The following is a 27,724-nucleotide window of genomic DNA, read 5'->3' on the forward strand; positions in this document are numbered from 1 at the left end:
GACCGCTTCGGGGGTGAACACCGTATACGGCGGTGAAGCTGATAAGGCAGCTAATTCGCCAACTCTTCTTGCTGAAGTTATTGCGAACAAGAAGATAACTTTCATGGAAACTGTGTGGAGGTCCCACGTTGCTAAAGGCTTGAAGGATTTATACATTAGTGTATTCAAGACCATCTCAAGGTTTCTAAGGATGCGCCAGTTGCGTATGATGTGGAAATAGATTGTCCATTCCCTTCATGAATCTTTTCATCATTGGCCTTGGATAATCGGGAGGAAATGTTGGCAGGCGTTGTACACTGCCCTGAGCTCTAGAAAGTTGATGTGTCTCAACGATTCCTCGGGGGACCGTAGGCCCTGTACCTGTTCATGTCTAAGGTGGGTACCCCATCCGAGGAGTGATGCGTTGGTCATAAGCTGCAATGTTGGCTGAGGATGGCAGAAAGGTATGCTGGACATCAGGTTGTCGTGAACGGTCCACCAGGCTAGCGAAATTCTGACATGGAAAGGGATTACTATTGTCCTGTGGATATCATGAGTGTTTGGAGGGCATGTCTTTTCCATACAATGCTGAAGGCACCAAAAATGTAACCTTGCCTGCTCGACGACATAAGTCGTGGACACCATATGCCCCATAAGTTGTAGGCAGTGTAGTATGGAGACTTTTGGGCTGGTTAGCAGTACCTGAATCAAATCCTGGATTGTTTGGAATCTGGTTATTAGTAAGAAGGCTTGCCTGTGGATGGAGTCAAGTTGGGCCCCGATAAACTGTTTTGATTGCTGAGGTTCCATAGATGACTTCGGGATGTTGAGAATGAGACCCAGCGCCTCAAAAACTGTGCTCGTGGTATTTGTGGCATGGAGTGCCTCTATCAAAGACATGGCTCTGATTAGGCAGTCGTCGAGATATAGAAAAAACATTATGTCAAGGCACTACAGCTAGGGTCTTGGAGAAAAACCTTGGAGCTGACGAGAGACCGAAAGGCAGGACCTTGTATTGGAAATACAAGTAATTGCATTACTCATGCAATGAGGAGTAACAGTTAATTCGAGGGAAGGGTTTTAAATCAGACACAGCAAGTTAAATCGGGCGACTAGCATTTTAAAATGACGACCAGCCACGAATATGCTAATCAAGTGCTGGACATTTAAATCCCGTGCTTCATTAGCAACTTCAGTATGCTTCATTTGCCTCCCTAGTTCGAAGTAGGGAGCAAGTGTAGACATACCCTCTGTGTGTGACGCAGAGAGCTCACATTGTTAATAGGTTGACTTGGGTGAGTCAGATTTTGACCTGACCTGTCCCCTCAGCTCTACCCTGTGGTAATGAAGGTTCTGGGTCTTCTCAGCACCCTCTGTGGCTGGAAGCCTCTGCCCAGGGGCTCCAAGGGGAGGTGGTTGGACTTACCGAGTTTTTGTCTCAGCTGCTCAAGTTCTGTGGATAGAACAGCAGAGAAGCGTTGTTTCAGTCTGTGTTGTTGTAATCACAGAGCCTTGGGACTGTTCCAAGCTAAGCTATATCTGTCCTACAATTGGGAATGAGCTTCCCAATTTGGGCAAGCAGACCTGTGTGAGCTTTACTCACACCAGTGTGCTCAGAGTGGACAATTAGCCAGAGGTAGCAAGTTTGGTGGCTTGGGCTGCTGCTCAAGCTAATCCCAGTCAGAGCCCATGATACCCACTTGGACCCCTGCCCTGAGCCCCCGGTACCCAGCCTCACTGATAATATTAGTGCCCCAGCTCTACTTAAGCCAGTGCATTGGCTCCCAAACTGGGGAGCTCACTCCCAGATACAGAAGCAACAGCTACAGGTCTCAGAACTGACAGGACATGTCAGAAAAGACGGCTATTGAATGACAGACAAGGTCACAGCACAGCCCTGAGACAGCTCACCAACTTCCCCGGAGTTCAGCACCTCTCCATGACAGCAGGGCAGGGTTTGAGGAGAAGGAGCATCCCCAGAAAACATGTGTCCCGTAGAGCAGGGATGGGAAACCTAAGCCCTGGTGGCTGTATTTGGCCCCCTGCTTGACTGGATCCAACCCTGAGGCTCTGGGATCTGCTCCCAGCTTTGGAGAGCCCAGGCCGGCACTCCAGCACCATCACCTCCCAATGGGGCTGGAGCACACAGTCTCCTCAGTTGCCCCCCATGGTTCTGGTGTGCAAGAGGAATGTGAGATGCGTCTTTTTCCTTCTCACTCAGGGGTGACATCAGGGAAGGGTTAGTTTGGTTTTGCTTCTCCCTTGTGTGCTGTCCATGACAGATTTTTCTGTGGGTCATTGTCCTCCAACCTAAAAATATGGTTCCCCACACCTGCTGTAGAGAGGGGTCTATCCTGATTCAGCCTGTCACTGGGTTTCAAACCACCTATTTCTGGGCTGTGCAATTCCTATGTGATGTGATGCTGGTCTACAGAAGTATTAGCTCTAGGATTAGTGGAGGGAAGGAGCTTAGCTGCAGAAGGACTCCCTGGGCTGTGTGAGATTTACTGCCTGTGAAAGGGTCCACCCTCTCATGAGCACCCCTCTGTGGCTGAGGGATGTCTTGTGATCTCTCTGCCTAGCTTTCTGTAGGAAAGTATGTGGCCTGGAATCTGGCTTCTTTACCTCCTTGCTGTGGCTGCTGGGGGGAGGAGGAGAGGCCAGGCTCACCTGCCCCTCTGGGTCTCAGCCCAGGGACCCTGTAAGTAGAAGTTGCCTGCTGCAAGTCTCCACTGTTGGCTACTTCCTTGATCCCTGGGCCACTTCCCCAGGACCCTGCTCTGTCCAGTCATCACAGGGTTCTGAGGCTGGGCTCTCAACGCTCCCTGTCCAGGGTGCTATAACATCTTGTAATCAGGTTGTGGCAAGTCTTTGGTCACTGGAGCTTGGTCTTACCCAAGCCTAAAGCTCAGTTTGCACTTGGAGTGGTCTGCGATGCTGCTGTTCTCCCAGTCAGTCCATAGATATGTGCGGGTAGAGCACTCCAGTGAGGAAGAGGCAGGCTCTAGCCCAAGGGTGGGCAATAATTTTTGATGGGGGGCACTCCAAGAATTTGGAAAGTGGTTGGGGCCACACTCTTCCTAGAGGAGGTGCGGGGTCTGGGATGGAGGTTGGGTGCAGAGGGGGCTGGGGTACCAGAAGCAGGCTATGGCCAGGAGACTTACCAGCCAGCAGGCAAACCTGCCTGCCTGCAGAGCTAAGGCATTCAGAGGTTAAAATGTTTCGCAGCAGGCCAGCATGCTTGCTTGCCCAGCCATGTACTGAGGAGAGGGAATGTGGTTCTTCTTGGCTGCCTGTGAGTCAAACAAGCAGCTCCCATTGGTTGGTCTAGACAGAAACCGGCCAATGGGTTTGTTCTGGGGGCAGGATGGCTCCTGAAACATCCCCCCTCCCCTCCAGTTTTGAAATAGAGGGGATGCCTGTGAGCCACTTTTCTGCACAGCAGTGGGGCTGCAGGGTAAGCAGGAAAGCCTGCCTGGGGTTCTCCGCTGTCTCCATGGGCTGGATTCAGTGGCTTGGCAGGTCACATCTGGTCCATGGCTGTATTTTACCCAGGCCTGCCCTAGTCTTTTATATCTGCCTGCTGGGCCCTGATTAGCCACAGCAGAGGCAGACACTCTGTCCTGCTTGGAAGATCTCTCTTCCGCTACTCTCACCAGGGTGAGGTGTGGAAAGGCCTCCAGCCTCCAGTCAGGGCATTGGGGCTTAGTCCACCCCATTAGTCTGCCCAAAACTAGAGTCATGGGTCTGGATAGGTCTAGAGTGACCATATTTCCCTTGGGGCTTAGGACTTCAGTCCTTCAGGGTGGAGGGAGGGAGGAGGTGCAGCCCTATGGGGAAGGCTGCCAGTGCTCAGGGCTTCAGTGGCCAAAGCCCTTAGTGCCAGGACTCCCTCTGGGGTTGGCAGCTTTCAGAAGTGATGTGCCAAGATTTAACTTATTCAAGGATCTGTGTGACGGGGCACGAGAGGGGTGGGGGCAAGAGCAGGCTGGGTATGGTGACTGTTTTGGGGGCCAGGGGCCATGCAAGTGAGAAGCAAAAAAACTCCACCAAAAATACCCAACCCTCGCTGATGTGGCTTCCAAAAGAGGCAGCTCAGTCTCTGTAGCTTCAGCCCCCCCCCATCACATCTTCCCTCCATTCCATACTTGTTCACCTGCATTGCCCCATCCCCTTTAGGTACAACCCTTGCCCTCTCCCATCCTGCCCCTGCATCCTCCTTCACCACCCTCCAACCCCCACATTCCTGTGCCCCCAGCTCGGGCAGCAGCACTGTGATTAGGAGAGGTGTGTGTGGGGGAAGGGCAGCGGCTCCAGGGCTGGGACAGGCAGAGCCCACAGCTGCCCAACACTGGCTCCAGCCCAGCGGGACACTGGGGAAAGGCTTCCCTCACCCCACACAAACCTGAGGAGAGCAGCGTGGGCTCAGCCTCAGCTCTGTGAACCAGCCCTAAAGCAGGCAGCCTATAGATAGTAGGGGGAGGGTTAACCCCTTAGCTCCTAGAAGCTACATGCCCAGGCGGGCAGGGGCAACCACAGGGACATGAGCAAGCCTCTTCTGCCCCCCAGCCTTCCCAGCTGGAAGCCAGAGCTGTGGGGAGGAGAGGGGCCACAGGAAATCAGCTCGCCATAGGTTGCTGATCCCTAGAACCCTGCTGAGTGCTGCCGGCTCCTCCCCTCCCCTCCCCCGCTGCATGGGAAAGACAGGAATAAGTGCCCTTAAAAAAACTGGGATGCTGGTAACAGGCTTTTAATATGGGACTGTCCAAGGGAAAAGGGGCCAGATGGTCACCCTAGATATGCCCTAGCGCCCATGGGGAAACTTGTGGGTTGTGGCTCCTGTTAGAACACATTTCAGGGTGCACACCCAGAATACAGTAGGGTTTGGAATCCATTAATTTGAGGTCCTGAGATGGAGGGGTAGTGATGGGTGCGGGCTGCAGGAGGGAACAGAACTGGACAGGATGGGGGAGTCCAGGGCTGAGATAACAAGTAGGCATTGGGTTAGGGGTAAGGAACACTGGGATTGTCCTGGTAGCCCAAAGCTGGGATAGCGGGGGATTGTGGCTGCTGGGTGAGGAATATGACACCAGAGTTGAGTGCACACAGGGAGATCAGTTATGTGGCTCCTGCCAATGCCCTGGAATTTGGCTGTGTGCAAGATCAGGACACTGTTCAGATCTATGGACAGCACTGAGCAAGTTAAAGTAGCTGATACCTGGGAAGTGAGGTCTGGCTTCCAGGACCACCTACTGCCACAGGGTTTCCTGCAGTTTAACAGCTTGCAGGTGTGTGATGTGCCCACTGGTCCTGCCAGGACTGAGGGTCCTAGGAGAGCAGGGTGGGATAGCAGAGGGCTGCTTGTAGTGATGATGGTGGGCTATGGCAGACCTGTCTCTGCATATGTCAGTCCAGGGCTGTGTAGCAGGAATCTTGTAGGTCAAAATTGAAATTCAGCCACAGAATTGCTCGAGGAAGTTTGCCCAGAGCCTAATTAAGCCCCACTGATCCATATACACCGCATTCACTTCCATCATTAAGGATGGCACTGAAATATGAGCTACCAACATAGTAATGTTGGGTTATTTCCAGGGCAGGGGGAGATGGTCATTAAGGTGACAAATGGCCAGACAGAGAGGGGTGATTTCTCCATCTCATTATTGTGTAAAAGCCAAGACACAGGTTTACTAGAAATCATCTGATTACCTGATTTCAAGTCCTCCTTCTCCTTCTTCTCAGTCTCTGAAATAGGGGGTGGGGGAGAGAAGGGTTAGACAAAGAGACGTGCTGTGAGATGCGTGTTCAACAGAATGACTTGGGTTAGTTACAGACACTCCACAGCCCCAGTCCCAGCAATGCAAGAGCCAGCCACTTTGACAGGCGTGTGGGTGGAAATACCCACAAACACAAAGGAGCCCCGGGACTGGCAAAGCATTTAACCGTGATGGGAAGAGGTGGATCTGGATCTGGATACAGCTCTGACATTCTCGGCCCTTCTGTCTCAGGTAAATTCCTTGTCTGTGTTACTAACAGCCCTTCAGAGCAACAGAGCTCTGCACTCCACGTGCGACTAGGGAATGGACGTGCAGATGTTGGGGTTCAGGCCTGGAATCTGTCCTTGGCCTACAGCATGGAAATATCAGTTACATTTGGGGAGTGGCCCAGAAGAGCCGGTACTGCTCACTTATCTGTTGGAAATGGCTGGCTCCTTCTCCTGCTTCAGCACAATGTGGTTGGTGCTCAGCTGAAAAAAGCCAGGTGCCCCTGGGCTTTCTAACAGGATGTGAGAGCAGGTAACCCCTGTCTTTGCTGCATAGAGCTCTCAATGCTGCCGTGGGACTGAGCTGACTCTACTGTGACTCTGACTTCAGCCCAAACTGTTCCCTCAGCCCGGCCTGCAGTGTTAGTGCTTCTGGATCCATTCAGCGCGGTGTGTGACTGGAAGCCTCTATCTGGAGCTGTGTTGGATGAACTTACCGAGATTCTCCTGCAGTTTGCTGCACTCTGGGGAGGGAAGAGGAGGAGAGAATCCTGGAGTCAGTGAGGGTCATTCCAAGCACAGTGACATGGGGCTGTTCTCTGCTTGGGAGTGAGCATCCCAGCCACACTGCAGATGGGAGTGAGCATCCCAGACTGGGCAGCAAACACAGGCTAGTCCTGCTTGTGCCCAGGCACTGAGAGCAGAAGAGCAGCTGGGGTCACCATGGACAGCATCTGATCCAGCACCGTCCAACCTGGACTCCAAGGCACACTCAACTGGCCACATTTAGCCACTACCCCTGCTACACAACCAGCACTATGATTTCAGTGTCCCCCACTGAAATCCAGCTAGTGTGTGTCTGGCTACACAAATGAGGCAGCACCCACCAACCTGCCTTGTAGATGTGACCCATGAGTCAAGCGTCTCAGAACCGACAGGGTAGATCACACAAAACCGGTTAATAGGCAGCAGACAAGTGACACAATAGCCGATAAAGAGCCCACAAATGGCCATAATGGGCAGCACCCTCCATTGATGGCACGGCAAGGAATGAGGGAAGGGAGCATTGCTCCTAAACATGTATCCCATAGAGAGAGGCCTGCCCTGCTGCACCCTGTCACCGTGCCTCAGACCTGTTATTTCTGTGCCATGGAACCCCTGTGTTGCACCGATTTGCACAAGTGTGTAAATCTAGGGTGAGTGGTTGGCAGGACTTTAGCTGAAGAAAGGCTCCATAGGGCTGTTTGGGTCTGGATTTACTGTCCATCACTAGATACAAGGGCGCAGGTCTTGTCCCAGGGTGCATGGATACACTGTAGGTTGTGCTTCATGTCCAAATGTAGCTTGCTGAGCACATACAGAGTGGATTGGTATTTGGATTCTTCTTTCATTTGTGGCAGGGGCAGGGCAGAGTGACAGGGAGGAAGCAGGGTTGGAAAGTAAAGGGCTGGGGTAGCAGGTATGCAGTGGGTCAGGAGCAATGAGCAAGAGCAGCACCATGGGTAACCCAGGGCTTGGGCCATGGGCTTCTGAAATTCTGGGGCACCAGCAGGAAATCCAGCATGGGGACAGCAGATATTTTGCAGGTCAGAACTTAGATAGAGCCACCACACTGTCTGGAGGAATTTTATCAGTCCTTGACTTGAGGCCTGTCTGCAGTCTCATAGTTGGGCCTACCTGGGTCTGATTTGCAGAATGAGCTCAAACTTACACAGCCCTTACACAGTCCTTTTCCAGTCCCACCAACCCACAGGAGGGACAGCAATTCACTTTCAGTTGTTAAAAGTAATATAGACATTTGAGTTTCAAACTCTGCAGTGTTTTTTTTTCCCTACAGCTGTGGAAGTGGTCTGTGTGTGTGGCCGGGGGAGGGGGGGGGGGGAGGAAGGAGAGAGGAATGGTGACAGAAGATCTCAGAAAGTCATTTCACAGTGTGAAAGCAGAGAAACATTAAGAAGGGAGTTAGCTACATACCTGCTTCAAAAATCTTCCTCTTATTACCTGAAATGAAAGAGTTAGAATTGGAATATAACCCATAACAACTAGGGTGAGTTGCGGACACCCCATACTCAGCAGCTCAGAAAGGAGCTGGGCTGGATGTTAATGGTTTACACCAACGTGCAGGAGCCTGGGGATTTACAAAATACCTAACCTGATGGCACTCATGGGGCTAGAGTCTGATACAGCTCTGACATTTCCAGCCTTTCTCCTAAGAGGAATTCCTGTTCTGTGTTACTAAGGCTACATATAGAGAGCATTTCTTTTGCAGGACAATGGAGGTAACCTGGAAAAGTAATGCTGTGTTCAACAAAGGCATCCATTTTCCAGAAAAAAAAATCGAAAAATCACACCCACTCTTTCACTATACCAGTAAACCTCTTTCAAAGAGGCATATGGATGTGTTGAAAGTGCATTTTTTCCAAAATTTGGCACTGTGTAGAGGTGCCAAATTTCAGAAAAGCCTCTTTTGAAAGTAAATTGGAAAATTCACATATCTTTTCCCAATTTAATTCTGAAATCTAGATGTAGCCTGACAGCCCTTTGGAGCACCAAAGCTCTGCACTCCAGATGTAACTCGGGGATGAGAGTACTGAGAGCTAGAGCGCAGAGATGCAATCTGGCACTGGCCACAAAGTCGAATCTGGTCTCTTCCTCATTTCAAGTTTCTGGAAAATGACACACAGAGGCAACATTCCAGCAGTTGTCTCTGGGACGCAGATACCCCCTCTCAGGATCCATCAGAACATGTCACTGGCTTTGGATTGTCACAGGCCAGGTGCCACGTGTCTGTCTGATCAGACACAAGGGCAGGTAACCCCCTGTCTGCTGCACAGAGATCACCACGGTGCACTGGGACTAGAGTGGCTCCAGTGCGACTTTCATTCCAGCCAGAACTCTTCACTCAGCCCTGCACTCTTTGAAACCTCAGACTAGGCCTTCCAGCTCTAACTAGGAGATGGACATGCAGAGGATCAGAGTTCAGTCCTTGGATCTCTTCTCAGCTACAATACATGGAAATGGAGGCCTGAATCTGGTCTCTTGCTCATCTCCATATTCTGATAGGATGCAGAAAACATGGCAGCTGTCATGTGTCAGAAGCAACTGCCCTCTTTTCCTATTCCATCAGAACATGTAAGTGGCTTTGGATTGTCACAGGATAGGTGACACCTGTCTGTCCATCATGACATGAGAGCAGGTAACCCTGTGTCTCCAGCACAGAGCTCACAGTGGTGCCACGGGACTGGGATATGCGGTGTGAGTCAGGATTTGAAACACTCTGGCCACTGAGTTCTGCCCTGTATTGTTGGGGCTTCTAGATCTTCTCAGCTCTACATTTGTCCCTTCCCTAGGGCTCAACGTAGGAGGTGAGTGGACTTACCCAGATCATGATGCAGCTTCTGGCATTCTGCAAACGAAAGGAGACAAATGTTGGTTCAGTCTGGCTGGTTGTATACACAGCGCCATGGGAATGTTCCAAATTGAGCTACATCTCTCCTGCAATCAGGAGTGAGCTTCCCAGGTTAAGCAGGCAGACAAGTAGGAGCTTTACTCGTTTAGTACGATAGGAGTAGCGAGATAGCCGGGGGTGTCATGTTTAATGGCTTGGGCTGCTGCTCAAGTACAATCCAATTCATATCCCCTGATAGCTACTTGGGCAACTGCCCTGAGCCACTTCCTGCGGTATCCCAGCCACAGCGATGTTATTAGCGCACTAGCTCTACTTGAGCTAAGAGGCCTGGATCCCAGAGCTGGAGAACTCCCAGTTGCAGCATCAACACTCCTGATGAGTGAAGGATTGAAGAATGGGCAAGACATGCTGAAAAAGACTGTTCATCGTGAACAACAGACAAGGGTATGGAGGAGCAGAGAAACAGAGCTTACATTTGCCCCAGACATGGCTCCTCCTCATGACAACAGCGCAGGGAATGAGGAGAGGGAGCATCATTATAAGACACGTATCCTGTATGGGGTGGCCTGCCTGCTGCAGCCTGTCACATGGCCGCACATCATCTGTGTCTGTGCCGTGCAATGCCTGTGTGGTGCTGAACTGCACAAGTGTGGAACTCCAGGGTCACTGTTTGGCAGAAGTTTAGCTGTAGAAGGGCTCTGTGGAGCTGGGAAGCTCTGGATTTACAGCTCACACAAAGATACAAGGAGTCAGGTCTTGTCCCAGGGCAGAGTGGCAGGAGGGGGCAGGGTTCTGAAGTCCAGGATGGGGGAACCAGGCATGTAGAGAATAGAGCATAATAGGCAAGAGCAGTGCAATGGGTGACCCAGAGTGTGGAGCGTGGGCTTCTGGGGATTGAGGGGCACCAGCAGAAGTAAGTGCAATGCAGGAAGCCCAGCACTAGGACAGCAGATATATACATGTCAGCACTGAGTTGTATCCAGAGAATTGCAAGTAGGAAGATTGCTCAGCCCCTGGCTCAGGGCTTGCCTAAGCAATGTCATAGCTGGGACTACAGGGATGTGATTTGCAATATGCCCCAAAATTCTGCTTGTACATCTGCTGAAAAGATGCAGCAGGCTGCCCTGACATCGTTCTCTGCAAGTAGGAGCTTGTGAATGCAAACTAGGAACATTTGAATTCCCACCTGCAGCATCCAGATAGAGTTAATACAGTTCAGGGCTATGATGTGCATTGAATTCACAACCCTGTAACCTGATTCTTTTCCCAGTGTAGACTTAGCCTGAATTTTGTCAACCCACAGGCTTTAAATTCACTCTCAGTTGTAAAGGAGAATATTGAAATTTGAGCTTCAAACTCTGCATTTTATTTTCTCGCCACAGCAGAGGGAAGGGGAAGATCAAGAAGATGACAGAAGTCCATGCAGGGTATTTGGGGATTTTTCTATGTATTCACTGTGGCTACATCTACACTGGCATGATTTTCCGGAAATGCTTAAAATGAAACAGTTTTCCGTTATAAGTATTTCCGGAAAAAAAGCATCTACATTGGCAGGATGCTTTTCCGGAAAAGCCCTTTTTCCGGAAAGGCATCCATGGCCAAAGTAGACGCGCTTTTCCGGAAAAAAAGCCCCGATCGCCATTTTCGCGATCGGGGCTTTTTTGCAGAAAAGACTACTGTGCTGTCTACACTGGCCCTTTTCCGGAACAGTTTTCTGGAAAAAGGCCTTTTGCCCGAGAGGGAGCACCATAGTTTTTCCGGAAAAGCATCTGATTTCTTACAGTGATCGTCAGTGCTTTTCCAGAAATTCAAGGGGCCAGTGTAGACAGCTCACAGCTTATTCCGGAAAAGCGGCTGATTTTCCGGAATAAGTAGCCCAGTGTAGACACAGCCTCCATGAAAGCAAAGGCTATGTCTACAGTGGGACGGTTTGGCCATAGAAGGGCTGTGGATATGCAAAGGTTGCGAAAAGTGAACACCCATCCAACCAGTTTTTCTGACTCCTATTGTCAACATTTCATGATCATATTGCTAGCTTCCCTGCGGACAGATAGAGCAGAGCTCTGTGAGTAAGTATCCCACAGTGCAGTTTTATGAGAAGGCAGAACTGATCCCGGTGCTTCTTGGGATTCCCTCATAGCTCTGTGAGCTCTCAGTGCTGAAAAACATCAAAGCAGCACAGCAGTATCTCCAACTGTCCCCCTGCAGCAGCAGCCTGCCTGCCTTTGTGTTCCTAGTGGAGTAGAACTGGAGCACTCCAATTATTTGTTCTTTGCCACAAACAGAGCAGCTCACTCAACTCTCAGATAGTTTCTGGAGCTTTGAAAGGGGAGGGGCACAGGCTTCCAGGGCAGCAGAGATCACAAAACACTGAGCATAGCCATCAAGACAGGCCTTGTGGGATAGAGGCACAAACCAGTCCTCTCAACAAAACAAACAATGGAAAACACATTGGCTCTTTGTTGAAAATAAAGGAAGGGGAAAAGACAAACATTTTTCACAGGGTCGAAAGGTTTTGTCATCAGAACTGGAGGATTGTCCCTACATAACATGCATTATAGTGTAAAGGCTCTCACTATTTTGTCATCAGAAGGCAGCTTTTGACAAAAAAAAGTGTCAGAATAGAAAAGGTCCGAGAAACACATGAACAAGGAAGTTAGCCAAGTACCTGCTTCAAAGGCCTCCTTCTGAGTGTCTGAAATGGAGAGGAGAAAGGGTTAGAGATAGAGGCAGGAACCGGGTGATGCTCTGTAACCCATAATAACTGGGGTAATTTAAAGATGCCCCACAATCCCAGTCCCAGCAGTTCTGCCAGGAGCAGGGCTGGTAGTTAATGATAGGCACCAATGCGCATGAACTCTGGGATTTACACAACAACTGACATAGGAATGGAACTAAAGAGGATTACAGTTCTGAACTGTGATCTGGCTCTGGCCTCAAAACTGAATCTGGTCTCTACCTCATCTCAAGTTTCTGGAAAATGGCCCAAAAGAGCCACATTCCAACAGTCATCTATCAAAAGCAGATGCTCCCTTCTCCTGATCCATGAGAACATGTAACTGGTTTTGGATTGTCACAGGCCAGGTGACATGTGTCTGTCTGATCAGACACAAGAGCAGGGAACCCTGTGTCTGCTGCACAGAGCTCACCACGGTGCACTGGGACTAGAGTGACTCCAATGTGACTTTCATTCCAGTCAGAACTCTTCACTCAGCCCTGCGCTCTTTGTGCTTCTGTCTCAGCTCAGCACCATGTGTGACTGGGAGCCTCTGCCCAGGGGCTCTAATGGGGAGGTGGGTGGACTTACCCAGATTTTTACCCAGCTCCTGGCACTCTGGGGAGAGAAGAACAGGAGATCAACATGGGCACAGGGCAAGTTGTTCCAATCTCAGGATCCATCTATGTTACAGCTGGGAGGGAGCTTCCCAATCTGGGGAGGCAGGCATGTGATAGGTCTTCCTGACCTAAGGCGCTGAAAGTCACAGGACAGTGGGACTAGCATGGACAGCAGTCTGGGCCAGCTGCTCTAGTAACAACCCACTTGGACCCTCTGGGCACACACCATTATGCCCTTGCACACAGTCCACTGATACCTTAGTGCACTGGCTCCAGCAGTGCTAGCCAGTGTTTGGCTCCTTGGGAGGAAAAACGTCACTCACAGCTGCAGGGAAGACACACCCAAAGAGACAGGGGTCTCAGAACGAACAGCGCATGTGACACAACATTGTTGTTAATGATCAGCAGCCAAGGTCCAAACCAGCCCCGAAACTCAGCCCACAAATTGTCCCAAGGGAAGCACCCTGAGGTGATGGCCCTGGGAATGAGGGCAAGAAGCATCACAGCTGGACATGTATCCCTCAGAGTGAGGGCGATGTGGCTGCAGCCTGGCACTCCTCAGACCTCCTATTTCAGTGCTGTGCAATCCCTGTGTGCTGCTGATCTGCACAAATGTGTAACTGGCTGGCAGGTGTACAGCTGGACAAGGGCTCCAGGGGCTGTGTGGTCCTAGATTTAGTGCCCATCCCTAAAGTCGTGGGTCTGGACCTGTCCCAGCTCCTATAGAAAAATTAGGATTTGGCTGCTGTAAGAGCACACCTCGCTGAACACGCCCAGAGGCCAGTAAGGTTTGGAGTGTATGTTAATTTGAGGCCCCACACTAGAGTGAAGGGGGGTGGTGGGTGGGAGCTGCGGGACTGAACAGGGCTTGGGAGTTCAGCACAGGGATAGCAGAGAGGCAGTGGGCTGGGATGAGGACACTGGGATTTCCCTGAGTAGCCTAAGGATGGGATAGTGGGGGGTTGTGGCTGGGCAAGGAGGGACACAACCAGTAGTGGGAGTACACAGGGGCTCACGGTTGGGACTGAAGATATTTCACAGGTCAGAACTGAGAAATATCCACAGGACTGCATGGAGGAAGTTTGGTCAGCCACCGACTCAGGGATTATATACACAGTCCCATAGTTTTGCCTACAGGGGACTGGTCTGCAGGACACTACAAACCAATTCTCTGACTGTGCTGTGTGCATGGGACTGGTGTACAGGAAACAGAACTTAGTTTGCACTAACATGGCCCTGTTCCAGTAGGACAATGTTAGCACGAATTAGGAAGCTTTGAATTCTTACCCACAGCATCCACATGGGGTTAATGTGGTGCAGCACTTTGATGCAAATTGTTGTTCACACAACCGAAGTTGGAGCCATTAGGCAAAGCAGATTTGGCTGAAACCCTCCATCCCACACACATAAATTAATTAGCAAATGTTAAGGATGCTGATGAAATCTGAACTGCTACATTTTCGTGCTCATTTCTTTCCAGGGCACAGAGAGATGCCCATGAAGGTGACTCAGGTTGATACTGTGCATGTGGGGATATTTCCATATAATCACACGGCGACAGTCCAGACACATGTTAACGAGCGGATTGGCCTAGTACCTGATTTCAGGGATATGTTCTCATTTTTCGCAGTCTCTGAAATGAAGAGAAAAGAGATAATGACAGAGACTCGCTGTTTGAAGCCGTGTGCCCCATAACAACTGGCGTTAGTTACAGCTACCCATAGGCACACTCCCAGTCCAAACCCCAGAGCTAGAACTTTGATCGGGGCAGGGACAGCAATTAGTGATTTGAAACCACCCAGAAGCATTGGGATTTACAAATCATCTAATCTTGGTGTCAGAGATGGGTCTGGATCCGGATACAGCTGTGATTTTCTCAGCCCAATTCTATGTTGCTGACAGCTCTTTGAAACCTCAGACTAGGCCTTCCAGCTCTAACTAGGAGATGGACATGCAGAGGATCAGAGCTCAGTGCTTGGATATGTTCTCAGATACAATACATGGAAATGGAAGCCTGAATCTTTGTCTCTTGCTCGTCTCCATATTCTGAGATAGGGTGCAGAAAACATGGCAGCTGTCATGTGTCAGAAGCAACTGCCCTTTTTTCCTATTCCATAAGAACATGTAATTGGCTTTGGATTGTCAGTGGACAGGTAACACCTGTCTGTCCATCCTGACATGAGAGCAGGTAACCCTGTATCTGCAGGACAGATCTCACAGTGTTGCCGTGGGACTAGGACATGTGCTGTGAGTCAGGTTTTGACCCACCGGGGCCACTGAACTCTGCTCTGTATTCTTGGTGTTTCTAGATCTGCTCAGCTCCACATGTGTCTCTTCCCCAGGGCTCCAGATAGGAGGTGGGTGGACTTACCCATCTCATGACGCAGCTTCTTGCATTCTGCAAACAAAAGGAGACAAATGTTGGTTCAATCTGGCTGACTGCAAACACATCGCCATGGGAGTGTTCCAAATTGAGCTACATCTCTCCTGCAATCAGGAGCAAAATGCAGGACAATGTAGCACTTTAAAGACTAACAAGATGGTTTATTAGATGATGAGCTTTCGTGGGCCAGACCCACTTCCTCAGATCAAATAGTGGAAGAAAATAGTCACAACCATATATACCAAAGGATACAATTAAAAAAATGAACACATATGAAAAGGACAAATCACATTGCAGAACAGGAGGGGAATGGGGGGGGAAGGAAGGAAGGTAAGTGTCTGTGAATTGATGATATTAGAGGTGGGGAGAGTGGGACGTCTGTGAGCTAATGGTATTAGAGGTGATAATTGGGGAAGCTATCTTGGTAATGGGTAAGATAGTTTGCGCATTTGTTCATTCCTTCCCGGAGAGTGTCGAATTTTAACATGAATGACAGTTCAGAGGATTCTCTTTCAAGTGCAGATGAAACAGGTCTTTGTAGCAGAATGCAAATAAACCATCTTGTTAGTCTTTAAAGTGCTACATTGTCCTGCATTTTGCTTCAGCTACCCCAGACTAATACGGCTACATTTCTATCACTATTCTGCAATCAGGAGTGAGCTTCCCAGGTTAAGTAGGCAGACAAGTAGGAGCTTTACTCATGTAGTGCGCTAGGAGTAGCAGGATAGCCAGGGAGTGGCATATTTAATGGCTTGGGCTGCTGCTCAAGTACAATCCAATTCAAATCCCCTAATAGCTACCTGGGCAACTGCCCTGAGCCACTGCTCATGGTATCCCAGCCACAGCGATGTTATTAGCGCACTAGCTCTACTTGAGATAAGTGGTCTCGATCCCAGAGCTGGAGAACTCCCAGTTGCAGCATCAACACTCCTGATGAGTGAAGGGTTGCAGAATGGGCAGGACATGCCAAAAAAGACTGTTTATCGTGAACAACAGACAAGGTGATGGAGAAGCAGAGAAACAGAGCTTCCCAATTGCCCCACACATGGCTCCCCCGCAAAACAACAGCGCAGAGAATGAGGAGAGGGAGCATCATTACAAGACACGTATCCTATAGGGAGTGGCCTGCCTGCTGCAGCCTGTCACCTGGCCGCAAATCGTCTGTATCTCTGCCGTGCAATGCCTGTGTGGTGCTTAACTGCACAAGTGTGGAACTCCAGGGTCACTGTTTGGCAGAAGTTTAGCTGTAGAAGGGCTCTTTGGAGCTGGGCAACTCTGAATTTACAGCTCACACAAAGATACAAGGGGTCAGGTCTTGTCCCAGGGTAGAGTGGCAGGAGGAAGCAGGATTATGAAGTCCAGGATGGGGGAACCAGGTACGTAGAGAGTAGAGCACAATAGGCAAGAGCAGTGCAATGGGTGACCCAGAGTTTGGAGCGTGGGCTTCTGGGGATTGAGGGGCACCAGCAGAACTAAGTGCAATGCAGGAAGCCCAGCACTAGGACAGCTGACAACATGTCAGCACTGAGTTGTATCCAGAGAATTACCAGTAGGAAGATTGCTCAGCCCCTGGCTCAGGACTTGCCTAAGCAATGTCATAGCTGGGACTACAGGGATGTGATTTGCAATATGCCTCAAAATTTTGCTTTGTACTTCTGCTGTGAAGATGCAGCAGGCTGCCCTGACATTGTTCTCTGCAAGTAGGAGATTGTGAATGCAAACTAGGAACATTTGAATTCCCACCTGCAGCATCCACATAGAGTTAACACAGTTCAGGGCTATGATGTGCATTGAATTCACAACCCCATAACATGATTCTTTTCCCAGTGTAGAATTAGCCTGAATTTTGTCAACCCACAGGCTTTAAATGCACTCTCAGTTGTAAAGGAGAATATTGAAGTTTGAGCTTCAAACTCTGCATTTTATTTTCTCGCCACAGCACAGGGATGGGGAAGATCAAGAAGGTGACAGAAGTCTATGCAGGGTATTTGAGGATTTTCCCATCTACTCAAAGCATGAAAGCAAAGCCTAAGTCTACACTGGGAAGGTTTGGCCATAAAAGTGCTGTGGACATGCAAAGGTTGCTAAAAGTGAACACCCACCCAACCAGTTTTTCTGACTCCCATTGTCAACATTTCATGATTATGTTGCTAGCTTCCCTGTGGACAGATAGAGCAGACCTATGTGAGTAAGTATCCCACAGTGCAGTTTTTTGAGAAGGCATAATTGATCTTGGTGCTTCTTGGGATTCCCTCATAGCTCTGTGAGCTCTCAGTGCTGAAAAACATCAAAGCAGCACAGCAGTATCTCCAAGTGTCCCCTTGCAGCAGCAGCCTGCCTGCCTTTGTGTTCCTAGCAGAGTAGAACAGGAGCACTCCAATTATTTGTTCTTTGCAGCAAAGAGAGCAACTCACTCAGCATTCACGTACTTTATGGAACTTTGAAACGGGAGGGGCACAGTCATCCAGGGCAGCAGAGATAACAAAACACTGAGCATAGGCATCAGGACAGGCCTTGTGGGATAGAGGCACAAAGCAGTTCTCTCAAGAAAAGAGACAAAAGGAAACACACTGGCTCTTGGTTGAAAATAAAGGAAGGGGGAAAAGACAAACATTTTTCACAGGATTGGAAGGTTTTGTCATCAGAACTTGGGGGATTTTCCCTGCAAAACATGCATTATGGTATAAATGCTCTCACTATTTTGTCACCAAAAGGCAGTTTTTGACAACAAAAGTGTCAGAATAGAAAAGATCTGAGAAACACAGGAAAAAGGAAGTTAGCCAAGTACCTGCTTCAAAGGCCTTCTTCTGAGTATCTGAAATGGAGAGGAGAAAGGGTTAGAGATAGAGGCAGGAACTGGGCGATGCTCTGTAACCCACAATAACTGGGGTAAGTTAAATATGCCCCACAATCCCAGTCCCAGCAGTTCTGACAGGAACAGGTCTGGTGGTTAATGATAGGCACCAATGCGCATGAACTCTGGGATTTACACAACAACTGACATAGGAATGGAACTAAAGAGGATGACAGTTCTGAACTGTGATCTGGCTCTGGCCTCAAAGTTGAATCTGGTCTCTACTTCATCTCAAGTTTCTGGAAAATGGCCCAAAAGAGCCACATTCCAGCAGTCATCTATCAAAAGCAGATGCTCCCTTCTCCTGCTCCATGAGAACATGTCACTAGTTTTGGATTGTCACAGGCCAGGTGACATGTGTCTGTCTGATCAGACACAAGGGCAGGGAACCCTGTGTTTGCTGCACAGAGCTCACCACGGTGCACTGGGACTAGAGTGACTCCAATGTGACTTTCATTCCAGCCAGAACTCTTCACTCAGCCCTGCGCTCTTTGTGCTTCTGTCTCGGCTCAGCACCATGTGTGACAGGGAGCCTCTGCCCAGGGGCTGTAATGGGGAGGTGGGTGGACTTACCCAGATTTTTACCCAGCTCCTGGCACTCTGGGGAGAGAAGAAAAGGAGATCAACATGGGCTCAGGGCAAGTTGTTCCCATCTCTGGATCCATCTATGTTACAGCTGGGAGGGGGCTTCCCAATCTGGGCAGGCAGGCATGTGATAGGTCTTCCTGACCTAAGGCGCTGAAAGTCACAGGACAGTGGGACTAGCATGGACAGCAGTCTGGGCCAGCTGCTCTAGTACCAACCCACTTGGACCCTCTGGGCACACACCACTATGCTCTTGCACACAGTCCACTGATACCTTAGTGCACTGGCTCCAGCAGTGCTAGCCTGTGTTTGGCTCCTTGGGGGAAAAAGGTCACTCACAGCTGCAGGGCAGAGACACCCAAAGAGACAGGGGTCTCAGAACAGACAGTTCATATGAGACAACATTGTTGTTAATGATCAGCAGCCAAGGTACAGATCAGCCCCGAAACTCAGCCCACAAATTGCCCCAAGGGAAGCACCCTGAGGTGATGGCCCTGCTGGGAATGAGGACAAGAAGCATCACACCGGATCATGTATCCCTCAGAGTGAGGGCGATGTGGCTGCAGCCTGGCACTCCTCAGACCTCCTATTTCAGTGCTGTGCAATCCCTGTGTGCTGCTGATCTGCACAAATGTGTAACTGGCTGGCAGGTGTACAGCTGGACAAGGGCTCCAGGGGCTGTGTGGTCCTAGATTTAGTGCCCATCCCTAAAGTCGTGGGTCTGGACCTGTCCCAGCTAATATAGAAAAATTAGGATTTGGCTGCTGCAAGAGCACACCTCGCTGAACACGCCCAGAGGGCAGTAAGATTTGGAGTGTATGTTAATTTGAGGCCCCAAACTAGAGTGAAGGGTGGTGCTGGGTGGGAGCTGCGGGACTGAACAGGAATGGGGAGTTCAGCACTGGGTTAGCAGAGAGGCAGTGGGCTGGGATGAGGACACTGAAATTTCCCTGAGTAGCCTAAGGCAGGGTCAGTGGGGGATTGTGGCTGGGCAAGGAGGGACACAACCAGTAGTGGGAGTACACAGGGGCTCACGGTTGGGACTGAGGATATTTCACAGGTCAGAACTGAGAAATATCCACAGGACTGCATGGAGGAAGTTTGGTCAGTCACAGCGATGTTATTAGCCCACTAGCTCTACTTGAGCTAAGAGGCATGTATCCCAGAGCTGGAGAACACCCAGTTGCAGCATCAACACTCCTGATGAGTGAAGGGTTGCAGAATGGGCAGGACATGCCAAAAAAGACTGTTGATAATGAACAACAGACAAGGTTATGGAGAAGCAGAGAAACACAGCTTACCAATTGCCCCAGACATGGCTCCTCCCCATGACAACAGCGCAGGGAATGAGGAGAAGGAGCATCATTACAAGAAATGTATCCTGTAGAGAGTGGCCTGCCTGCTGCAGCCTGTCACCTGGCCGCAAATCGTCTGTGTCTGTGCCTTGCAATGCCTGTGTGGCGCTGAACTGCACAAGTATGGAACTCCAGGGTCACTGTTTGGCAGAAGTTTAGCTGTAGAAGGGCTCTGTGGAGCTGGGCAGCTCTGGATTTACAGCTCACACAAAGATACAAGGGGTCAGGTCTTGTCCCAGGGCAGAGTGGCAGGAGGGGGCAGGGTTCTGAAGTCCAGGATGGGGGAACCAGGCACGTAGAGAGTAGAGCACAATTGGCAAGAGCAGTGCAATGGGTGACGCAGAGTGTGGAGCGTGGGCTTCTGGGGATTGAGGGGTACCAGCAGAAGTAAGTGCAATGCAGGAAGCCCAGCACTAGGACAGCAGACATATACATGTCAGCACTGAGTTGTATCCAGAGAATTGCAAGTAGGAAGATTGCCTCGCTCCTGGCTCAGGGCTTGCCTAAGCAATGTCATAGCTGGGACTACAGGGATGTGATTTGCAATATGCCCCAAAATTCGGCTTTGTACCTCTGCTGTAAAGATGCAGCAGGCTGCCCTGACATCGTTCTCTGCAAGTAGGAGCTTGTGAATGCAAACTAGGAACATTTGAATTCCCACCTGCAGCATCCACATAGAGTTAACACCGTTCAGTGCTATGATGTGCATTGAATTCACAACCCCGTAACCTGATTCTTTTCCCAGTGTAGACTTAGCCTGAATCTTGTCAACCCACAGGCTTTAAATTCACTCTCAGTTGTAAAGGAGAATATTGAAATTTGAGCTTCAAACTCTGCATTTTATTTTTTCGCCACAGCAGAGGGATGGGGAAGATCAAGAAGGTGACACAAGTCCATGCAGTGTATTTGGGGATTTTTCTATCTACTCACAGCATGAAAGCAAAGTCTTAGTCTACACTGGGAAGGTTTGGCCATTAAAGTGCTGTGGACATGCAAAGGTTGCTAAAAGTGAACGCCCATCCAACCAGGTTTCTGACTCCCATTGTCAACATTTCATGATCATATTGCTAGCTTCCCTGTGGACAGATAGAGCAGAGCTATGTGAGTAAGTATCCCACAGTTCAGTTTTATGAGAAGGCAGAACTGATCCCGGTGCTTCTTGGGATTCCCTCATAGCTCTGTGAGCTCTCAGTGCTGAAAAACATCAAAGCAGCACAGCAGTATCTCCAACTGTCCCCTTGAAGCAGCAGCCTGCCTGCTTTTGTGTTCCTAGCGGAGTAGAACAGGAGCACTCCAATTATTTGTTCTTTGCCACAAACAGAGCAGCTCACTCAGCATTCAGATACTTCCTGGAGCTTTGAAAGGGGAGGGGCACAGGCTTCCAGGGCAGCAGAGATCACAAAACACTGAGCATAGCCATCAGGACAGGCCTTGTGGGATAGAGGCACAAAGCAGTTCTCTCAAGAAAACAGACAACAGGAAGCACACTGGCTCTTGGTTGAAAATAAAGGAGGGGGGAAAGACAAACATTTTTCACAGGATTGGAAGGTTTTTTCATCAGAACTTGGGGGATTTTCCCAACAAAACATGCATTATAGTGTAAAGGCTCTCACTATTTTGTCACCAAAAGGCAGTTTTTGACAACAAAAGTGTCAGAATAGAAAAGATCCGAGAAACACAGGAACAAGGAAGAATAGTGATAGAAACACAGGAACAAGGAAGTTAGCCAAGTACCTGCTTCAAAGGCCTCCTTCTGAGTGTCTGAAATGGAGAGAAGAAAGGGTTAGAGATAGAGGCAGGAACTGGGCGATGCTCTGTAACCCATAACAACTGGGGTAAGTTGAAGATGCCCCACACTCCCAGTCCCAGCAGTTCTGCCAGGAACAGGGCTGGTGGTTAAAGATAGGCACCAATGCGCATGAACTCTGGGATTTACACAACAACTGACATAGGAATGGAAGTAAAGATGATTATAGTTCTGAACTGTGATCTGGCTCTGGCCTCAAAGTTGAATCTGGTCTCTACCTCATCTCAAGTTTCTGGAAAATGGCCCAAAAGAGCCACATTCCAGCAGTCATCTATCAAAAGCAGATGCTCCCTTCTCCTGATCCATGAGAACATGTCACTGGCTTTGGATTGTCACAGGCCAGGTGACACGTGTCTGTCTGATCAGACACAAGGGCAGGGAACCCTGTGTCTGCTGCACAGAGCTCACCACGGTGCACTGGGACTAGAGTGACTCCAATGTGACTTTCATTCCAGCCAGAACTCTTCACTCAGCCCTTCGCCCTTTGTGCTTCTGTCTCGGCTCAGCACCATGTGTGACAGAGAGCCTCTGCCCAGGGGCTGTAATGGGGAGGTGGGTGGACTTACCCAGATTTTTACCCAGCTCCTGGCACTCTGGGGAGAGAAGAACAGGAGATCAACATGGATTCAGGGCAAGTTGTTCCCATCTCAGGATCCATCTATGTTACAGCTGGGAGGGGGATTCCCAATCTGGGCAGGCAGGCATGTGATAGGTCTTCCTGACCTAAGGCGCTGAAAGTCACAGGACAGTGGGACGAGCATGGACAGCAGTCTGGGCCAGCTGCTCTAGTACCAACCCACTTGGACCCTCTGGGCACACACCACTATGCTCTTGCACACAGTCCACTGATACCTTAGTGCACTGGCTCTAGCAGTGCTAGCCTGTGTTTGGCTCCTTGGGGGAAAAAGGTCACTCACATCTGCAGGGCAGAGACACCCAAAGAGACAGGGGTCTCAGAACAGACAGTTCATATGAGACAACATTGTTGTTAATGATCAGCAGCCAAGGTACAGATCAGCCCCGAAACTCAGCCCACAAATTGTCCCAAGGGAAGCACCCTGAGGTGATGGCCCTGGGAATGAGGGCAAGAAGCATCACAGCTGGACATGTATCCCTCAGAGTGAGGGCGATGTGGCTGCAGCCTGGCACTCCTCAGACCTCCTATTTCAGTGCTGTGCAATCCCTGTGTGCTGCTGATCTGCACAAATGTGTAACTGGCTGGCAGGTGTACAGCTGGACAAGGGCTCCAGGGGCTGTGTGGTCCTAGATTTAGTGCCCATCCCTAAAGTCGTGGGTCTGGACCTGTCCCAGCTCCTATAGAAAAATTAGGATTTGGCTGCTGTAAGAGCAAACCTCGCTGAACACGCCCAGAGGGCAGTAAGGTTTGGAGTGTATGTTAATTTGAGGCCCCACACTAGAGTGAAGGGGGGTGGTGGGTGGGAGCTGCGGGACTGAACAGGAATGGGGAGTTCAGCACAGGGATAGCAGAGAGGCAGTGGGCTGGGATGAGGACACTGGGATTTCCCTGAGTAGCCTAAGGCTGGGATAGTGGGGGATTGTGGCTGGGCAAGGAGGGACACAACCAGTAGTGGGAGTACACAGGGGCTCACGGTTGGGACTGAAGATATTTCACAGGTCAGAACTGAGAAATATCCACAGGACTGCATGGAGGAAGTTTGGTCAGCCCCCGACTCAGGGCTTATATACACAATCCCATAGTTTAGCCTACAGGGGACTGGTCTGCACGATACTTCAAACCACTTCTCTGACTGTGCTGTGTGCATGGGGCTGGTGTACAGGAAACAGAACTTAGTTTTCACTAACATGGCCTTGTTCCAATAGAACAATGGTAGCATGAACTAGGGAGTTTTAAATTCCTACCGACAGCATCCGCATGGGGTTAATGTGGTGCAGCACTTTGGTGCAAATTGCTGTTCACACAACCGAAGTTGGAGCCATTAGGCAAAGCAGATTTGGCTGAGGCCCTCTATCCCACACACATTAATTAACTAGCAAATGTTAAGGATGCTGATGAAATCTGAACTGCTACATTTTTCGTGTTCATTTCTTTCCAGGGCACAGAGAGATGCCCATGAAGGTGACTCAGGTTGATACTGTGCATGTAGGGATAGTTCCATATAATCATACGGCGACAGTCCAGACACATGTTAACGAGCGGGTTGGCCCAGTACCTGATTTCAGGGATATGTTCTCATTTTTCACAGTCTCTGAAATGAAGAGAAAAGAGATAATGACAGAGACTTGCTGTGTGAAGCCGTGTGCCTCATAACAACTGGGGTTAGTTACAGCTACCAATAGGCACACTCCCAGTCCAAACACTAGGGCTGTGTCTAGACTACAGGATTTTGTCGACAGAAGTTTTGTCGACAGATAGGGTACGTCTAGACTACAGGATTTTGTCAACAGAAGTTTTATCGACAGATACTGTTGACAAAACTTTGGTTGACAAAGAGCGTCTAGACTACATCCAGTTCTGTCGACAAAGCAAGCCTCTTTGTCGACATAACAGTGTGGACGCAAAGGACAATGTAGATGCAATAATGCCTTCTTTCGACAGAACTCTGTCAACAAAAGGCGTTATTCCTCGTAGAATGAGGTTTGCATACGTCGACAAAACTGCTGAGTTTTGTCGATGTTATGTCGACATAACTCAAAGGCAGTGTGGACGCAGGTATAGTTTTGTCGACAAAAGTGGACTTTTGTCGACAAAACCCTATAGTCTAGACCCACCCATACTGTCGACAAAACTTCTGTCGACAAAGAGCATCTAGACTACATTGAGTTTTGTCGACAAAGCAAGCTGCTTTGTCGACATGGTAGTGTAGACGCAAAGGACAGTTTACATGCAATAACACCTTCTGTCGACAGAAACTCTGTCAACAGAAGGCGTTATGCCTCATAAAATGAGGTTTACCAGTGTCAATGAAACTGCTGAGTTCTGTCGACGTTATGTCGACAGAACTCAGAGGTAGTGTAGACGCAGCTATAGTTTTGTCGACAAAAGTCCACTTTTGTTGACAAAACCCTGTAGTCTAAACACATCCCAGAAGCTAGAACTTTGATTGGGGCAGGGCTAGCAGTTAGTGATATGAAACCACACAGGAGCATTGGAATATACAAATCATCTACTCTTGGTGTCAGAGGTGGGTCTGGATCCGGATACAGCTGTGATTTTCTCAGCCCAATTCTATGTTGCTAACAGCTCTTTGAAACCTCAGTCTAGGCCTTCCAGCTCTAACTAGGAGATGGACATGCAGAGGATCAGAGCTCAGTGCTTGGATCTCTTCTCAGCTACATTACATGCAAATGGAAGCCTGAATCTGGTCTCTTGCTCGTCTCCACATTCTGAGATACGTTGCAGAAAACATGGCAGCTGTCATGTGTAGGAAGCAACTGCCCTCTTTTCCTATTCCATAAGAACATGTAATTGGCTTTGGATTGTCACTGGACAGGTAACATCTGTCTGTCCATCCTGACATGAGAGCAGGTAACCCTGTGTCTGCAGGACAGATCTCACAGTGTTGCCATGGGACTCGGACATGTGGTGTGAGTCAGGTTTTGACCCACCGGGGCCACTGAACTCTGCTCTGTATTCTTGGGGCTTCTAGATCTGCTCAGCTCTACATGTGTCTCTTCCCCAGGGCTTCACGTAGGAGGTGAGTGGACTTACCCATCTCATGACACAGCTTCTGGCATTCTGCAAACAAAAGGGGACAAACATTGGTTCAGTCTCGTTGGTTGTATACACAGCGCCATGGGAATGTTCCAAATTGAGCTACATCTCTCCTGCAATCAGGAGTGAGCTTCCCAGGTTAAGCAGGCAGACAAGTAGGAGCTTTACTCGTGTAGTGCGCTAGGAGTAGCAGGATAGCCAGGGGGTGGCATGTTTAATGGCTTGGGCTGCTGCTCAAGTACAATCCCATTCATATCCCCTAACAGCTACTTGGGCAACTGCCCTGAGCCACTTCCTGCGGTATCCCAGCCACAGCGATGTTATTAGCCCACTAGCTCTACTTGAGCTAAGAGGCCTGGCTCCCAGAGCTGGAGAACTCCCAGCTGTAGCATCAACACTCCTGATGAGTGAAGGGTTGCAGAATGGGCAGGACATGCCAAAAAAGACTGTTGATAATGAACAACAGACAAGGTTATGGAGAAGCAGAGAAACAGAGCTTGCCAATTGCCCCAGACATGGCTCCTCCCCATGACAACAGCGCAGGGAATGAGGAGAAGGAGCATCATTACAAGAAATGTGTCCTGTAGAGAGTGGCCTGCCTGCTGCAGCCTGTCACCTGGCCGCAAATCGTCTGTGTCTGTGCCTTGCAATGCCTGTGTGGTGCTGAACTGCACAAGTATGGAACTCCAGGGTCACTGTTTGGCAGAAGTTTAGCTGTAGAAGGGCTCTGTGGAGCTGGGCAGCTCTGGATTTACAGCTCACACAAAGATACAAGGGGTCAGGTCTTGTCCCAGGGCAGAGTGGCAGGAGGGGGCAGGGTTCTGAAGTCCAGGATGGGGGAACCAGGCATGTAGAGAATAGAGCACAATAGGCAAGAGCAGTGCAATGGGTGACCTAGAGTGTGGAGCGTGGGCTTCTGGGGATTGAGGGGCACCAGCAGAAGTAAGTGCAATGCAGGAAGCCCAGCACTAGGACAGCAGATATATACATGTCAGCACTGAGTTGCATGCAGAGAATTGCAAGTAGGAAGATTGCCTAGCCCCTGGCTCAGGGCTTGCCTAAGCAATGTCATAGCTGGGACTACAGGGATGTGATTTGCAATATGCCCCAAAATTCTGCTTTGTACCTCCGCTGTAAAGATGCAGCAGGCTGCCCTGACATCGTTCTCTGCAAGTAGGAGCTTGTGAATGCAAACTAGGAACATTTGAATTCCCACCTGCAGCATCCACATAGAGTTAACACCGTTCAGTGCTATGATGTGCATTGAATTCACAACCCCGTAACCTGATTCTTTTCCCAGTGTAGACTTAGCCTGAATTTTGTCAACCCACAGGCTTTAAATTCACTCTCAGTTGTAAAGGAGAATATTGAAATTTGAGCTTCAAACTCTGCATTTTATTTTCTCGCCACAGCAGAGGGGTGGGGAAGATCAAGAAGGTGACACAAGTCCATGCAGTGTATTTGGGGATTTTTCTATCTACTCACAGCATGAAAGCAAAGTCTAAGTCTGCACTGGGAAGGTTTGGCCATAAAAGTGCTGTGGACATGCAAAGGTTGCTAAAAGTGAACACCCATCCAACCAGGTTTTCTGACAAGGAAGTTAGCCAAGTACCTGCTTCAAAGGCCTTCTTCTGAGTGTCTGAAATGGAAAGGAGAAAGAGTTAGAGATAGAGGCAGGAACTGGGCGATGCTCTGTAACCCATAATAACTGGGGTAAGTTAAAGATGCCCCACACTCCCAGTCCCAGCAGTTCTGCCAGGAGCAGGGCCGGTGGTTAATGATAGGCACCAATGCGCAGGAACTCTGGGATTTACACAACAACTGACATAGGAATGGAACTAAAGAGGATTACAGTTCTGAACTGTGATCTGGCTCTGGCCTCAAAGCTGAATCTGGTCTCTACCTCATCTCAAGTTTCTGGAAAAGGCCCAAAAGAGCCACATTCCAACAGTCATCTATCAAAAGCAGATGCTCCCTTCTCCTGATCCATCAGAACATGTCCCAAGCTTTGGATTGTAACAGGCCTGGTGACACGTGTCTGTCTGATCAGACACAAGGGCAGGGAACCCTGTGTCTGCTGCACAGAGCTCACCACGGTGCACTGGGACTAGAGTGACTCCAATGTGACTTTCATTCCAGCCAGAACTCTTCACTCAGCCCTGCGCTCTTTGTGCTTCTGTCTCGGCTCAGCACCATGTGTGACAGGGAGCCTCTGCCCAGGGGCTCTAATGGGGAGGTGGGTGGACTTACCCAGATTTTTACCCAGCTCCTGGCACTCTGGGGAGAGAAGAACAGGCGATCAAAATGGATTCAGGGCAAGTTGTTCCCATCTCAGGATCCAT

At 49.6% G+C, this 27,724-nt stretch overlaps 1 protein-coding gene across 1 annotated transcript in view; it reads right to left on the reverse strand.

Annotated features, from left to right (window-relative positions):
• Window positions 1–27,724, reverse strand: part of LOC142823856 (butyrophilin subfamily 2 member A2-like) — a 64,641-nt gene that overhangs the window by 8,190 nt on the left and 28,727 nt on the right. The window contains exons 12-18 of the mRNA XM_075915509.1: window positions 27,633–27,659; window positions 26,995–27,021; window positions 9,339–9,365; window positions 7,934–7,960; window positions 6,457–6,483; window positions 5,686–5,721; window positions 1,406–1,432 (exon numbers count right to left, since the gene is read on the reverse strand). Of these exons, the coding sequence (XP_075771624.1) occupies window positions 1,406–1,432; window positions 5,686–5,721; window positions 6,457–6,483; window positions 7,934–7,960; window positions 9,339–9,365; window positions 26,995–27,021; window positions 27,633–27,659 (198 nt within the window). The remainder of the gene's footprint in view (window positions 1–1,405; window positions 1,433–5,685; window positions 5,722–6,456; window positions 6,484–7,933; window positions 7,961–9,338; window positions 9,366–26,994; window positions 27,022–27,632; window positions 27,660–27,724) is intronic.

Source organism: Pelodiscus sinensis, unplaced genomic scaffold (assembly GCF_049634645.1).
Source record: "Pelodiscus sinensis isolate JC-2024 unplaced genomic scaffold, ASM4963464v1 ctg34, whole genome shotgun sequence".
NCBI lineage: Eukaryota > Metazoa > Chordata > Testudines > Trionychidae > Pelodiscus > Pelodiscus sinensis.